Below are 17,487 nucleotides of genomic sequence, written 5' to 3'. Positions count from 1 at the left end.
CAGCCTTATTTAAAAGCCAAATCAATACTCCTCTGATTGCCTTCTGCTTCCATTTTTTTTGTCTTCTCTCTCCTAATGTGTTCACTCCTGCCTTGGCTTCCTCAGTTTTTCCGATCATGCTGTTTAAGAGTCAGTCCGTGTGTTTGCCAAAAGGTATTACTGCTGCAACACATCCCCATAGTTAATGACTTCCTTCAAACTCCACTTCAGTACAAGAAGTATCTGTGCAGCCGAAGAGACAGTTAGCCATTGGGATTATACTGATTGCATGAGCAGCACATGCAAGGTATGGATGAGCATGTGCAAGACTGAACATGTGCATGTTTAATATTTTTTTGTTAATAAAAAAAAAAGTCATGTGAAATTCAATGCAACACAAATCTGTGTTTGGAGCACAATACACTTTAAAACTTTTTGTTCTTTTGTGATTAACCATTTTTATGGTTTTTCTTTTTTTCCCTTCCCTGGACATAATCTTAACAACTGCAGCCATAAGTAACACAAGTCAGTAACAATGACATAAGCCAACCACATTACTTATAAACAGTCAGCATTAGTAAAAACTAAATAAAATAAGGAAAAATAAGGAGAGAATAAAAAAATAGATGAATGAAACTTAAATTAAATGCTTCTAACCATCGCATGGACAGCTTAAGATATAAATTAACAAATATGCATACTGTTTTTCTTTTTAAAGAAAAGAAGAGCAATCTATTTTCCGATGCATGGATGGACCAAAGTTCTCCACACATTGTTGCAAATATGTTCAATAAAATTGACAAACATTACACTGGCAAATTGTTATTGAGTGAAAGGTTGAGATGTTTTTATGAGGGATAATGAGCACGTGAAATGCTCAGCCTTTTACCAAAGCAGGAAATGGATCTAATGGTGTTGTCTATTATCCTCAAGCATTGCAAATACATTTCCTTAATTGTGTTTGACTTTCGCTGAGCCTCTCAGTAGCTCAAACTAAACATAATATTGCAGCATAATCTGAGCACTTTAGACTGAATAGATGTCTATATGCTGTAAGTAATGTCCACTTAGGTTTTTTCTCAGCTTGGAAACTTTTTATTTTTGTTTTTATCTAGCCCATTGCTTGCTGTGTTGGAGCGCACTCTCTTGGGTTTTCATAACAGCATTGCTATATGACAATTTGCACAGAGGCCATTACCATTCAGGGTTCAAACAGAGTACAGTATGTGGAAACATACAATGGAGGGAACCATAGTTAGGCGGTTGCAATAGGAGGGATACTGTCTGGGAAAAGAAGCTCTAATAAGCTCTCTTGGTGACTGGAAACATCCACTGGGAGGTGCAGGGGGAAAAGAGCACATCCAGGAGGAGCAGAGGTTACCCTCCACACGGCAAGGCTCGGGCTTAACCACGAGTGTAACAGGAAGTGAGAGGTGAGGGGTGCATTGCCATAGACACAATGTGGTATCGCTGTGAATTGATGGGGTCCTATGTTATTGTGATGGTGTGATCCTAGTGAAACATGCATTTTGAAAATGAAACACTAGTTACTTGAAGTGGCAGGCGTACCCCCTACAGCCACCCCCGACCCAGACAGATTCACCTGCAGCGCTTCATCTCTCACACAAAAACAGGCTATTTATAGTCAATCAGAGGAAGGTAGGCAGGAGGGGCAGTCAAGCTGCAAATATTGATAACGAGCAGGGGCGAGACCACCAGGTGACACATTAGGGGGAAAACCTGGATGTTTAATATACCACTGTTAATACATAATGCAATATATAAAAATATAAGTGGTACATTTTGTACGCATATACATTTTGAATGTAAGATAGCAATCTGCAATGTCTGTTTTTGGCTGATCCAACAAAGCAGATCCCTGAAAAGTACATATACCGTACCCCACAACTTTGATGCAAAAATCAAAGTTCTGTTCATTGACCTGCTAAACAGTTCACAATGACCTAATACAAATACCCAAAGAAATTAAATGAATACAATGTCTACTAATATATTGCCCTGTGTGTGGGTACGTTCATCTGTAGCCTACTGCCCATACCTGGAAAAGAAGCTGTGCTGGCCTGTAGACGAAGTGTCTCCATCATAAGAGTCGCTCTGCTTGCGGTTGAGCGGCGGCCCGCTCTGGCTGTGCCCTTCGTTTGGGGCAGAGATATCGATGTTGCTCTTACTCAGCCTCTTGCTAGAGCTCAGACCCGGACTGGACTCCCCACACAGGTCAGAGTTATCCTGAGAGAGGGGAGGAGAATGTGCAACACAGTGTGAAAGCCTCGTACACATCAGGAAAATGACACATAATTAGAAGGAAGTTGAAGCTTTTTCCCCTGTTTTCAGTTAAATGTGGGAGGGGAAACTGTGCTAAAGTGAATCTATTAGATGTGAGCGGATTTGAAGCCACAGTAATCAGGAGGCTGTTAAGCCCAAATATTGTAATATAATATAATAAAATGGCACTTGGATCAATAAAAAAAATCACATCTCCATCGAATTGGACACTAAAAACAGCCGGTTAAACACACACCAAAACAAATTCCTAACTGCTGTTATGTAAGAGACTTTTGGAAAAACATAGTGACGAGGAAATCGCCTCTGGTGTACAGTGTTTTCTAGAAGCGGTGTCTTCAACGTGACAGCACACAGCCATAGCAGAGAGACAGAGAGTGTGCTCTGTTTTGTTTACACTAGAGAGGATAAGGAGCCGTGCCAAGGACATCGCCACTGGTGTTAAAGAAAATGTGCATGTTGTAAATGTTGTCACATTTAACTCATGAAATACCGCAGGCGTGTAATCTGGATCATATGCAGTGATCACTTAATCGCTGTTCAGAGTGTCCCAAACAACCACACACACACTGGTCTGTGGATGGTCATGTTATATCGCCCCTATACCTCCAGGCTCTCCGTGCTGTTGTTCTTGCTGCTGTTGTTGGGACTAGCGGGCCTCTGGTGGTTGCTGAAGCACAGAGCGTCGAAGCACAGCACGCCTCCCACACAGTCGCCCATCAGACACACCTGGTTGGAAAAAATAAGCAATTTAGACAGCGTTCACATACGGTGCACTCAAGAGGACAATTGGAGAGGGGTGTATGAATGTCAATAAAAAAAAGCCCAACATTTCACAAAGGGCTTATAATGTAGGGTCAATCACACAGAAGTCAATGTGTTGATTAAAAACACCGCAGATCAATGCGATGACAGGGACTAGGAGTAGGAGGAACTATATCATATCGACATAATATTCCAGCACATGGATAAAATGTGGAGGACAGAATGTATCGACATGTCAAAACCAATAGCAAAAGCCAATCAAGAATAACAGATATTGGTGTAATTGCCTTCCCTGTCATCACCTGCGGGGGGTGGTTAAATTAGACCTCTTGACTATATGTAATGACTTTTTGAGTTGTGGCTGATTGGATGGTAATGATCAGTGGCTCCGGACCATGTGCCATCACAGCATGAGAATCTTTCAGGCTTTTCATTTTAGAAGAGCTGCTGAACTACAGCAGATAACAGACAAAAAATAACCAAATACAAATATTATTTTTGCAGGTCACCACCATTCGATAAAGTTTAAGAATTGGTATGTTGGTATGATTTAGGATAAGCAAACAGAAGTTGTGTTTCAGAGCCCTGACACAATGCTCTTATACTCAACTCAATCGTAAAAAGCTTTACCTCGTTATGAAGAAAATGTAGTTTGTTACCAGCCCAGTTGTCGTTAGGTACAATAGAGTGAAATGTGGTCCACTTAAGAAATCTGGAGACCACTGAAGGGGCCTTAGCTGCCACTGATTACACGGCAATCTCAGAAGCAATCTTTATTTCCTTTGACAATCATTGACTTCTATTAAAATGCCTACGGCCCATTTAAAAGCAAAGATGAGAGACTAGAGTGAAGGAGTTCTCCTCTCCTCTACTCTCGTTATGAACCAAAATGGAGGAAAGAGGTATACCTGGCCTGTGAATCCCTGGCCGTCCTCTGACTGCAGGAAGCTGTGGTAGACCTGGTTGGCGCGGGCGATCACGGTTGCCAGGGCATCATGGTAGCGAGGTGACACGATGGCGAGCAGGGGCAGAGCGGCCAGGGGCAGGTGGTCAACACTACTGGACACACAGCTCTCGTCATAGCTGTATGGGTTCAGACTGGAAGAGGAAAGGAGGAAGGCACAGGAGATTACATAAACATCTTAAAACCCCTTTGGGAACTGTTTCCTTATACAAGGGAATCAGTATTTCTAATGCACTGTGATGTCATAAGAAATTAACGTTGTGTTCATTAAATTAAGTTTATTATTTCTACTTTGAAAGATTCTTCAGGGGTTTTTCATTTAGTGATACGCTACCCCGCTGGACTTTCCTATAATTAATAATGTCTCATCCAATTTGTTCATGATGCACTCTATATGATTTGAGTCAAGGCTTTTTCCACAATATTGCTGCAGTGTGTATATGTGTGTGTGTGTGTGTGTGTGTGTGTGTGTGTGTTTTTGTATGCAAAGGTAGCAGCAATGAGAGCCGACTCTTTGTTTTTTCACTGTTGCATTCATACTAATGAATATGTGTGTCTGTGTGCTTGCTTTTGTGCGTCACTATGACAGTGCTGATGCAGATCAAGCAAGACACTTCAGGTGACGAAGTGGGGAGAAGGTAAAATATGGCATTGCCCTACACTCTTTCCTTGAGCGACGTCGGCGATCCTGTCACCATCCATCACATGCTTTGATTATAGGAAGAAGCCCCAATGCCACGCAGAGGCTAAAGCATGTCCCTAGCCACGGACACCTCACAGCAACAGAAGGGCACAGACTCTGTGCGTGCAAGGGCTGGCAATTTTCATTAGCACTCAAAGAGAAATTTCTGTTCAGTCTATTCAAAACAGATTTGCATTTGTGACATGTTTAGAATGGCTCAACATCATAGCTGAAAGCAGGGAGGGGAAAAGGAATGGCCGGGCTTTGACAACAACTTCAAAAACGATTTGACATTTTTCTTACAGTCATGAAAAGACCAAAAGCGACTGTCTGAGGCACTCAGCCCTCCATTGTCAAGTAAAGGCCGTTTTATTCATGTAGCCTGAAATAGCAAAAATGCCACAGAGGGCTTCAAAGTCTGAACAATGCCTCCTATGCCAATGGAAAAGAAGTTGAACATAAACTGATGATGTGACTCTTCGGAAATGGCTCACAAATATACAGTAAATATATATATATTATTGGCCAAGTATAAATATGAATTAAGAAGCACTTTCATTAATCCGATGTACTTCAACAAATGTGAGATGTTCTTTTTTCTGAAATAATTCATTATGCTCCTTTATCATAACTTTTCTTCAATACAGTCATAATTTGCTGCACTCCCACATGTTTAAAAGCAGCCACTTAATGTGTACAAAGCACCAACACTTCAGGCTTCTGGAAAATCTGCTGGGAAGAAAAGAGAAGATAAATGTGATTGCTGTGCTGCCAGCAACACAGTGTTCACCAGTTATACATAATATAAAATAATACATCTACTAGGCCTAGGGAATAGAGCCACATCCACAATGCCCACAGCCAACATCAAAGAAAACTGTGAAAGCTCTGTGTTGGAGGGCAATTATTTACATCAGCCAGCAGAGTAAATGGATAGAAAATGTCTAAGTCAACCTATTCCGCCTGACAGAAATATGTGCAAAACAAATCGGCACACCCATTATCCACAAATTGCTGGGTAAACCTTTAAACTGAACAAGATGTATTTTTCCAGTAAAAGCCACCGGACATGGCTGCCATTTTTGCCTTTGGGCCTGCTCCCAGCATGGTGGGTGCTGCCAGCGGCCACACCAGTAATACTTGACACTGTGCCATTGATTGCTGCAGACACGCAAGCCACTGCAGCTCTTTCTCTCCAGTTGGGTAAAGTCGAATTCACAGCACCAAGTCACCAAAATATCAAGCGGTTGCAGGAGAGAACAGAAAGTGTGTGAGGTGTATGAACTACAGACAGAGTTGCCATGTGCCATGAGGTGTCACACAAAAAATGGCTGCCGGATCTCCAGTTGTTGGAATAGTAGGCGATTGAAAGAAGAGAAGAAAGCATCTAACCCCAGTCATAAAATCTCCTTTTTCATGTCCACGAGTTATTTTAAGGAAAAATACAACTACTGCATGTATATGTGCTAGCATAGTAACCCCTCTTTGAATGTCTGCTGTGTGATGTTAATAATGAAATTTGTAAATATTTTTTAAACTGATACTTTTTACCATTACCATTGAAAATAAATCCCCACTACTCTTCCTATTCATATGCACACAGTCACTTCAAAATCTTTTCAAACTGAGATGTTCCTACATGTAAAATGACACGTTGAAAATCCACCTCAAAGGCTCAACAATGTAATCAAGTTGAACAAACATCAATTATAATCAAAGAGCTCCACATGTGTGATTATGCATACTTCAATTACAAGAGCTATTATATTAATATAGGAAGAAAACATTGTTTACATGGAGTCAGCCTGTATTTTGTTTCCTTTAATCAGATTATAATTGGTATACTGTAGGAAACATGTAAATATGGGACGGAAACATAAATAATGACAGAAATAGCATCCCCACTCCCTCCAATGACGGCAAAGAAAATTTGACTGTCATCAACATAACTGTCCCTTTGTCACAGCAAGGCAGCTGCTCTCAATCAGCTCTTGTATTTGGATGCTATCTTGTTTGGTGTTGGGAGGATAAGGTTTTCTTATGATTCTAATTTTTACAGTGAAATAACTTTTTCTATGATCTTTACAAAGCATATTCTTTGTTGGGCTAGGCTATGACTTGTAGCAGTCAGTAAAGAAAATACATAGAGATCACAAAAGTCCTAAAATGCTGTATACCTCTGCAGGGTACTCAGTAATGCATGGACCCACCTCTGGAGGTAACCATTCTGAAACTTGGAGATTTGTAAGATTTCGGGGAAAAAAGTGAAACCTTTGGTAAATAATCTATTCTGTGTCACAGGAAAGTCTCTCTCTCTCTCTCTCTCTCTCTGCTCTCTCTCTTCTCTCTCTCTCTCTGCTCTCTCTCTCTTTCTCTCTGCCTCTCTGCAGGAGCTGACGCGTGAAAAATGCCGCTCAGGAAATTTAAAATTGAAGCACACAGGGTGGCAATGTATTGCTCTGGGGGCAATTAGATCACCTCATAATTTAAACCAAAATTATTTGTTTATCAGATGCCTGGATATTGAGCTCTGGAGCAGAAATGAGAAATCCCAACATCCCCGCTAAGTGCCACAACGAGGTCTAGGTCCAAGCTTTGAAGTCGCCCGTGCCTTGATCTTATTAGAGTTCTTTTAAAAACTGCTTCTCTCACACACACACACACACACACACACACACACACACACACACACACACACACTAATATTACAAACACAGCTCTACGTCTGGACAGGGTTCAAAAGTCATAGGAGAGGAACAGAGGTTTTAAAACATGCTGCACTCACTGTCCAACAAATGCCAAGAGAGACACTTGTTATTTGTGTTGCATAATTGTATTTGAATATGCAAACCTGAGTTAGTATCATTACCACGCAGCAGCCACTGTTTTACATTCAAAAGAGTGCATATCATTAATTTGTTTGTTTGCTTGTTTGTGTGTACAGGAGCCAAACTGTGCTCTTCTGTTTATTAGCAGAGGCAGTTTGGAGGCAGAATGTCCTCGGAGGGCAGCAGGTTATTCCCTGTTGTTCAGTAACGAGGGGCCTAATTAATCTCAGGCGATCGTTAAAATCTTTGTACAAACATGCGCTATTGCGCTTTAGAAAAAAGGCTGCACTTCCAGACCATCCACAACAACCCATCTGCATGTATTGCCTAGAATTAATCCGAGTGGTTTATTTGCTGTCAGAAGAAGACAATGTTCTATATAGTTTTTGTTTTTTTGTTTTAGAACATTGCTTCAGATTTCAATCCTCTACTAGAGATAATACAAATGTTCCACTTGTGAGACTCTTTGCTCCTCAAGACTGACACATCAACTAACCATGGCCACTTGCCACACAATCGCATCGCTATGACAAGTCTGCGGCATTTACCCCATTCACATCGCTCTGCTCTCATTAGTCAAATGCAAGCGATCTTGACCGAGGTCATGCGGAGGAGGTGTCACTCAGGTGCACGTCCGTAAAGACTCCCTCACACAACAGAACATTTCTTTGCAAATCTTGGAAAATCATTAGCTGCTTTGCCATGCTTCAGAGTGACTGTAAGCTAGAGAGATTTAGGCTTACCCCCTTTGCCCTTGATGACTGTGTACATGTTTCTACAAACACCATCAACGAAACACCTTAAATGACACCTGAAGGCAGAATAATTACGACGCGCTTCTGTACCGAGAGACTTCGGCTACACAAGATTTTCTTTGAGGGTTCATGGTTACGTGAGGATGAAGAGATCCATTAACAGTATAGAGGGGAGAAGATAAGGCAGAGTGAGTCGATTAAAACCACGAATCGGCCTCAGTCTCACGCAGCATAACTTCTAGATATACTCCATTGTGCGGCCCCCGGCACTCAATTTTGCCTGGCCATATAAGGTCAACCCGTAGGCTGTCAGATTCTGCCATAATTGCTCTCCCTCGTTTCTCTAATGGCTGGCTTAGCACTGCACAGCGTTTGCACAATTAACATGTGCAGCAGCGGGCCTCTGCAGGGTCTCCTTAATTAGGAGAAGAAGATCGGGCCCAGAAACAGTAGCCACCCCATGGCCAGGATATAATGAGTCTCTCTCTATCCCTGAACTGAGGTAACTATAGCTGTGTGCACACGGACAAGTGGTCTTCCTCCTCCTCATATTCTTCCTCCTACTATTCTTCCTCCCCCTCTGCTTTCCCCACAGTAGAAACATGTGTCCGTCACTTCAAACTGTGACAGAGGGCGACGGTGTGTTGGCTGCGAGAGGAAATCAATTCTGGAGCCTTTTCAATGTCGCTGTTAATTGGACGTGTTAGAAAACGCACATTCATTTGCTCTTGTTGTGTGGGGTTTATTTGTGCGGGAGTGTGTTTATAGATTGCATGTGTGTGTGTGTGTGTGTGTGTGTGTGTGTGTGTGTGTGTGTTGTTGTCTTGATAGCCAGCTCCGAGCCAGCACTGCCAGGTTCCTTCATTAGCCGGGCAGAGCTAATAATGAGCTCCTCGGAGCACAGTGAGCCTTCCTCACATTATCAAGCGGGCTAGTCAAACGTAACAGATGCAACACAAGCTGAAAAAAGCCTGTTAATTCTCTACTGGACTAAAATAATTATCAAGCACCATGTCCAAAGTGGTGTGTTTATGTGAAAGTCTTTGCGGTGCTAAGAGATTTCGCCACCTCCACTCCATGGTGCGATTTTCTAGCCAAGCTGTTTTTCCAAGAGTCAGAGTAAATTACCCACGCAGCAGCAATCCCTTTCCCGTGGGGGCGGCCTATTCCTGCAATGTTTATTTTGGCATGCAAATAAATGAGGCTCCCCACACCCACAAGTCCAACACTGTCATTAGAGCAAACACTGTTCACTGATAAAAGTGCAGTTGAATAAGTGTTGTGTCTACTGCTGTGTGGGCGTGTATGAATGCCTACCGACTGCACATATTGTGAGAGTATGTTCAGGACCTGCAGCCATCTGGGCAAAGTATAAGCCTTGTTAAATTCACTGAACAGCTACAACACAATGTGAGCCTGCCTGTGAAAAGCGCTATATAAATACATTTGACTCACTTACTTACAATGTTCTCTACTGGTTGTTTTCAGTAGATTTTCCACAGGCTTTTACTGAACTGAATTCTGGTCTAACTTTGGTTCTCCGTAATACTGTAGACCTCACCATGGAAAGAGTTTAAGGCTAGGCTGATAAAATAGTGGACATTAGACAGTTGCAGAAACATATGTTACAGGTATATGTTGGCCGGAAAGAAACAAGAACAGCGGTACAGATATGTAAGAATAACATTTAAAAAAAAAGAAGAAGTTTAGAAATGATGTCACCCTTACATATAGTAGTCTGTCCACCTGAGAGCACTGACAAGTTGATTTATCACATAATTAGCATTATCAGGTTACACACGCCGGAATTTAAGAGGAAATGTCAAAAAGGACTTTTAAAAGAATCAATACATAAATATGTATTCTCCCTGTATGAATAAACAAATAGGGAGATACAAAATGTTCCAGGCACTTGTGTCAAAGAAATTTATAATTTGGAGCAAATGACCACAACACAGTCTCAACAAGAATCTGCTCAGCAACAAGGAGTATAATGGAATATTAGATCTGTGTAAAGTCAAGTCACGTGAGAGGGATTCTTCTTGAATCCATCATGTTTTGATCCCCCTAGAAAAGCAGCAACTTCCTCGTATTTTCTTCCAAGATCTGGCTAATTCAGCTTTCTATCTTTAAATACAAACAAATAATGTTTGTATTTATGTTATGTCTTGTATTTATTTTACCCTCCACTTGCAATTCAATACAATTTTCCTTTAGCAGAGTAGAGTTTATTCTTTTTTTAAGCTATGTTTTGGGGCATTTTCAAGCTTTATTGGATAGTACAGAGTTAAAATGGAGAGACAGAGAGAGAGAGGGGGGATAACATGCGGTAAAGGTCCACGGGTCAGATTTTAACCCGCGACCACTGCTCTATCCACTACGCGACCGGAGTGCCCCAAGAGTTTATTCTTATGGTTGCTTTCTTTTTAATTTTTTTTTATGAAAAATCCATCCAGTGCAAGTTTGGCTAGGATACTGACTTGACTCTGATTATGGAAAGGGTACTTTGTTGCTACAAATGCATCATTTTAAACCTTAATAAAACCAAACCTTAATTTGAAGATTAAAGGACAAAACACAATTAAAAACCTGTTTTAAGGTCATAACAACTCAATCCTGCATAATCCTACTGAGGAAACGTAAAGTCCACTAATGCAGAGATAACACCTCCTGCAGGGAAATACATCTTAATAAAACATTTAAGGCCAGATAAATAAATTGGAGTGATGACTCATTGCTAAATATTGCTTCTAAAATTATTTAATACACTTTATATTTGGCCATTTTATTGAATCATTCATCAACTAACTAATTCATAATAAAACAGCTTTGGTCTGTGTGACATGGATTTGCAATATGAATGGCCTCTATGGAGAAAATCTCATGCATGCTTGACAGTCAATTTCTGTGTGTGTGTGTGTGTGTGTGTGTGTGTGTGTGTGTGTGTGTGTGTGTGTGTGTGTGTGTGTGTGTGTGTGTGTGTGTGTGTGTGTGTGTGTGTGTGTGTATGCGTGTGTGTGTGTGTGTGTGTGTGTCAGTGTCCACAGGCATACAAGTACAGGAAAACAAGACATACAGCAATAACTGTGTCCTGTTCGACTCTCATGGGAAGTTGTTGTTTTCAATATTTTATCTGGAGATTGTGTTGAAAGCTAAGCGGACGCCAAGCTGCCCAGCAGCTACATAACTCTAATCTCTTTACGCTCGCCTCGCTTCCAGTCACCACCGTGCCCCTGCTCACGTCAATCACTAAACCAGACAGAGGCCTCAACTCCAATGCCAAACGCATACGCTCAGCTGTGGTGATTAGTGACTGTTCACACAAAAACATCCTCACTGTATAATTGGAGAGCCGTTAGAACTATGCGATGCTGTCAGATAGATAAAACTGTCACATAAAACTGCTGACCGCGGAGACATGTGATTTTAAATGTGAAACAAAATCATTAGTTACGCTAAAGCAGCTCTCTGTACAGTCAGCAGACAAGACTGGGAAAAAAGGAGAAGACACACAAGCGCAGGCATGGTTTTATCTCCTAGATCTGAAAGAAAGGATTCAAGCCTCATTAACTTAAAGAGATGATTTCAAGGACTTATAAAGGACATAATACTGTATAATTTATCATTTGGGAAAACTCCTCTACTGACTCCCTAACTGACTGCTTTTCATCACTGAGGTACCATCACAACATTCACAATTAACTTCCAAACTGAAATTGATACCTCAGACGAAACCTGAATACAAAGCCACAGCAGATAATAATTATGCAAACACATCACACTTTTCTTTTGCAAGGGGCCTTAAGGAACAGTGGAAACTCTACAACGTCTGCCTTGGGGAATTAAGGGGAAGAATTAACAACTTAAAACAACAGAATTTTAAAAGGTTGGGAGTTAAATATTCAACATTGCCACATGCTTGCAGGGGACTGAGAAATGTCAGCAGCATACTAATTGTGTCGCACATGTCTGTTTAGTTTGTCTTTGGTCAGTGTGTTTCCTCAATTAACCTTCACCTAAGCCATCCAGGCATTTTTCTCCTGTGTGCTAATTCATGCAGGCATGCATTTATACTGTGGGCAGATTCCTCAAATGCCTCCTTAAACAATAAAGTCCTTGGTGATGCATTCATTAATGCTTAGTAATGACTAGGGCCATCTGTCAAATGAGTGAGAATGTCAGTTGAATGAAACAAAATAAAAAGAAACAGTAGGAGACAGAAACAATAAAAACATTTTTAAATACCGCTACATTATTCTGTGCATGTTGGCATATAAGTAAGGACACTTGTGACATAATGCTAACTCTCATAGATGGCAATTCAGGAAAATAAATAACCAGACGTCTCAAAGGTTAAGAATGAGGGGGTGTAATGACTGGGGGGGGGGGGGGGGACACACAGGTGCGGACCAAGGGGTGTCTGAAGGTTATCCCCGGAGGGATAACCACTAAATCGCACAGGCGTCTACAGGGGAGGGGGAGAAAACAAAAAGCACAAAGCTGTAAAGGGCCACACAGGCTGCCTTTTAATATAGCAAACTAAAGCAAGAACAAGACCACCGCTGCCAAGCAGCTGAACGGATAGACCAAAGTAAAACAGTTGACTTTGCAACACTTAACACAGAGAGCACTCAGAGACGAGCACTCAGAGACAACCTCTCACAACCTCTGAAGGTGAGACAATGAGCAGCAGAGAGCACTGGGGTCTCAGGGCATATATAACCTCTTCACATCTGGGCTCAATTAGCCAATCAGTGCCACACACACCTTATAGCAGTGAGTGAATCAGTCACCCTTCTCACAGAGGTGACATATTTCGTGCCCTCGCAGGGCTGAACTCTTCTGTGTCCTCACAGGGGGAAAAGTTCTGAGTTACTGGAGAAACTCATCCTTTTTTTATCCTCTCATTTGATGTTTTGACAATGTTGATGGAGAGCATCGTCTAAGATTTTGCTGCAAAATTTCCCAAGGGTGTTTTATGTAAAATAGACTATACAGGGCTAAGCAAGCACCAAATTCACATTATTTTTTACTCATCAAACCATTGGGGGAGCACACGTGCCCTTCCATTGGTCAGTAGTGTGTATGTTGCTAAATTTAAAGCTATAGTGCGTAACTGTTCTTTATAAATGAATGTCCGTTAAATTCAAGCCATTGCCAAATGAGTTGACACAAAGCTCATTAAGCCTATAAGCTCCACAAAACTCTTTCTGTACTTCCAAGTATGGCAGCGTTTAAAAACTGGTGTCGCCCCCAAGAAGTACCCGTAAAGTCCATGTGCGATCACCAAAGGCATACCTCACGTAGATGCGCAGACAATGATGTTGTAATTACTTTAAAATTCCTCATGGGGTGGAGGGGGCCGACAGAAGTTACGCACTATACTTTAAAAAGTGTATTCAAGCACATTTGGATCGTGTCAGGATAATGAGACACTTGACAATGACGCATGTGAACGGGGGGCAATGAGACGGCGACTCACTTGGAGACCAGGGAGAATGCTTCCGCGCACACAGCCGGACATGGCACCAGTTTTATCATCACGTGTTCGGCGGCGGCCTGGAAATGCGCCCGGGCCACCTTCTCCAGCACGGAGCCCAGCGTGGTCACGTCTCCGGCCTTTGTGCTGGGGTCTCCACCCGCCGTGTCCAAAATGTTTCCCCCATGCACCACCAGCAGCAGCACATGCGTCTTACATTTTGTCTGCAAAAAGGGTTCAGGTATAAGGTTTGAAAAAGGAGACACACACTTGAAAAGGGAGAGGAAGAATAGAGGCAGTAGTTTTGAAAGCAGTGGGTGTTACATGGCTAGACAAATAAGTGGACACCTCTATGTGCTCTTGGGTGCTGGCGAAAAAAAACAAAAAACAAAACACTGAAAGGCTGTTGTGTCAATTGTCGTACCTCTATGTCTTCCAGTCCATCGATGCTGCTCTGAGGGGGACAGCCTGGACCACCCAGCCGGTATAGACCCTCTGTAAAAGGGGTGGAATAAATGGTAGAAGCAGGAAGGAAGGAAGGAAAGATTGAAGATGAAGAGAGGGAGAGTAAAGGGGAAAAAGAAAGGGTCACTGCAAAGAGCCACTTCACACAGCTGCACTGACGACAGAGGCACAAATGGATATTGATTGGTGAATATGGTCAATATTACTAATGCGTCTTCATCTCTCTTCATTTGCACTCCAAATTGGGCGACTGGTCTATGTTCCCTTTGGCTCAAATGGCATAACCCATAAGACTCAGAAGTCAATGTCATCAGTAAACAGTGGGGAGCACCGTCGTTCCTGTGTGTGCTGTGGCATCTATACAGCTGTCATGTGTAATTGGATTTTGGGGGCATCTGTCATGCAGAAAGAAAACAACTGAGACAGAAGACGAAGGGATGGATGAAGACTTTTTTCAAATCTCAACTTTGCTGACCAGAAGCATCTGTCCTTCTCCCTTTGTGGTGCAGCGTATCATGGGAACCTGGCCAAAGTCATTATCCTCTCTGGAAAGCTTCTGCATTGCCGTGTCTTCTTATTCCTTTCCTGGGCTTTCTTTTTTTAGATTGTCACTCTCTCTCTCCGGGGCTCTAGGCACGGCTGCTCTGTGCCTTTGCTTGCTAACTCTTTATTTATTTGGTTTCCTCGTCTGGGACAGAGTGCCATGGGAGACTCTCACAGACTCAAACGCTGTCATGTCCCCTCTCTACTCCAGCTCCCCCCCCCCACCCCCACCCCCAATTGCCTGCTTGTCTAGAACAGCTCAGGGCACTCAAGGGGCTGAGCACACTGAACTATTTTGGTCACAAAGTAACAGGAAATCAATGGAGGGTAGGTTTTTCCTTTTTCTGAAACACAGAGGTAGAGTCATATCGTTTCTGTGGGAACCTTGTAGAGTATTTTGTACAGTGCAAACTCTACATGAGTGGGGGAACATTGTGTGATTTGAAAGAGAGCAGCAATAAAAACACTTGATATAGAGACACTGACACTGATACCAATTAGTCATTTAATTGATTAGTCAATCGTCAGAAAATGTATGTGCAAATATTTTGTTCATTGATTCCCCATTTTAGTCATTTCTCAAGCAAACACGCTGAATACTCTCTTATATGCAGTACCACCTTAGGATTCGCTGCTTTTTTCTGTGTTATACCAACCCACTCTCACAGTGAAATGTGAAATAGCTACGTTGGTCCACAGCGCAAAATGTAGAGGTTTCACAATAAAGGCCTTGAAATTGTGAATTACCTACAGTTGTTAAGTGAATATCTTTACATTTTGGACAGGTTGTTAGACAAAACAAACTTTCTAAAAACATCACATTGGACTTTGGAAAACTATAATGTACATAAGTAAGTTTTAAGTCATGATCAATAGGTCATGAGTTAAGTTCTACCTGTCACGTGTCTCAAGTCTCTAACAAGTTGTTTTTATGTCTGCACTGCCAAACGTAACTTGGCATCCAACTGTGCAATATTCAATGGCTGCTCTCAGATAGATTACGTATATCCATTATCAGACAAAGTTAAGTTACTTGCTGATCCTCGGTGTGAAGTCACAGTAAAGTGCTTGGCGGTAAAGACAAATTTAAGTTGCAAGTGTTTTTGTCAAAGTCACTCCTAACTTAGAAACCGGAATGCTTTTAAATGAAATTTGTTTCAAGCGGAAAGAAGGACGATTGTCGAGAAGTTGCTATTTGAGCTATTTCCCTCCAAGAAAATCCCCTGAAACTGCGTGTGTGGCATGAAAATCCCGACTGAAATCCAGACAAATTAAAACATTTTAGGCGGGTAAGAGCAGTGCCTTAAAGTAGAAAGCTAAACTAGGTTTCATTACAAGTTTCAAACACTAAAATTCCTGTGGCTGATTGAATGATATACGGAACGATTTCTCTGGCTTGAGGGACAGGAAATGCTACAGCTGAGCTATCTATAAAGTAGTTTAGATTTCCTACACCACTAGAAGCATTAGGTTTATGGATCATGATGATTCAGGCGTAGCTTTATTTTAAAAGAAATGTGTTTAAGTGCAATAAAAATGTGAATTTCTTTTTTCTGTCACTGAATGCACAAGATATGGCAATACCAGTCTATTCAAGCACCCACTCAATCACACACAGCCAACATTAAAAGCCCTGCAGCTCGAACATAGCATTGTAATAGAAAATGCCAATCTGCAGCAAACAGCTGCGTTCAGCAGATTGTAGGAAAGACAGTCAGAGGAAATAGCAGTGCTTTCGATCACCTAATCATTTTTGAGAGCGGCACACATGCTGCGCTGCTTCCAAATTCAAAGATAAGTAAGACAATTGTCTGATATTGGAGCAAACCAATAAAATCATCTTTACATCGTCGCAGCTTCCTGTGGTTTTTAGGCCAATCCCCTTTTTTCTCCACACCAGATTTGTGCTTCTGTGTGGGGGATTCTAACAAGCCTTCTGCTTTACTGTTTTCATTTCATGCGCTTCCTCTTCTGAGTCCTGACATTCAAAATGTGTTTCATGAAGCTTAGTGGTATGCAGCAGCTCTCTCTCTCTCTCTCTCTCTGTCTCTCTCTGTTTTCATTCTCTCCCACCAAATGACCTTCCCTACAAAGCACCATGTGGAAAGTTATACAATGCCACACCATGGCCATCTCCCATGTCTAAAATGCCCGTTCAGACACACACTGACCGCTGGTGCACACAGAATCGGTGCATCAGTACGTCCATTATCAAACTTCAGTCCAAGATATTTCTAACTCAGACAAACAATAGAGAGGAGGAGAAAATCGACCGCAGAAAGAGGCTTGTTCAGATGAAAGGGCTCCACAGATAAGTGAACTCCAGCTGAACGACAAAGGCTGAAATATTGATCTTTTGATCCCACCTGGTTTGTGGAGCTATGATTTAAAATGTCATTTTCACATTTCACTGTCTTTTTGTCTCCAGCATGCAGTGTTTTTGTTTTCTGCTCAGCTCTCCCAGAGTGAAAAATATGAGGAGGCGGATGACACGTGAGAAGCTAAAGACTGCATTCATCATGAGGAAGATTGGCTTCAAGACAACAGATTCATATCTTCCCAGCGGAATATGAAGTTTTCTGCCTGCTGGAGTGTGAACCCACTCATTATAGAGCTTCTGCTTCACCATGACTGATCTGTGTTCTTGGGTAGACATGCACAGAAAGCGCTGGAATCTCCTTGCCAATTATTTTTTGTTTTTGATATCTTCAGATCAAGTCAACCAG

At 41.9% G+C, this 17,487-nt stretch overlaps 1 protein-coding gene across 2 annotated transcripts in view; it reads right to left on the bottom strand.

Annotated features, from left to right (window-relative positions):
* The window catches only part of pitpnm3 (PITPNM family member 3), an 87,765-nt gene that overhangs the window by 21,379 nt on the left and 48,899 nt on the right, over window positions 1-17,487 (bottom strand). For both annotated transcript variants that reach the window (XM_080025066.1, XM_080025067.1), the window contains exons 4-8: window positions 14,178-14,248; window positions 13,757-13,977; window positions 3,954-4,143; window positions 2,887-3,009; window positions 2,039-2,226 (exon numbers count right to left, since the gene is read on the bottom strand). In XM_080025066.1, the coding sequence (XP_079881192.1) occupies window positions 2,039-2,226; window positions 2,887-3,009; window positions 3,954-4,143; window positions 13,757-13,977; window positions 14,178-14,248 (793 nt within the window). The remainder of the gene's footprint in view (window positions 1-2,038; window positions 2,227-2,886; window positions 3,010-3,953; window positions 4,144-13,756; window positions 13,978-14,177; window positions 14,249-17,487) is intronic.

This window comes from Ammodytes marinus (assembly GCF_949987685.1).
Source record: "Ammodytes marinus genome assembly, chromosome: 3".
In the NCBI taxonomy this organism is placed as follows: Eukaryota; Metazoa; Chordata; class Actinopteri; order Uranoscopiformes; family Ammodytidae; genus Ammodytes; species Ammodytes marinus.
Note: the sequence above shows the minus strand (reverse complement) of the source record. Positions and strands in the feature narration are given on the sequence as shown.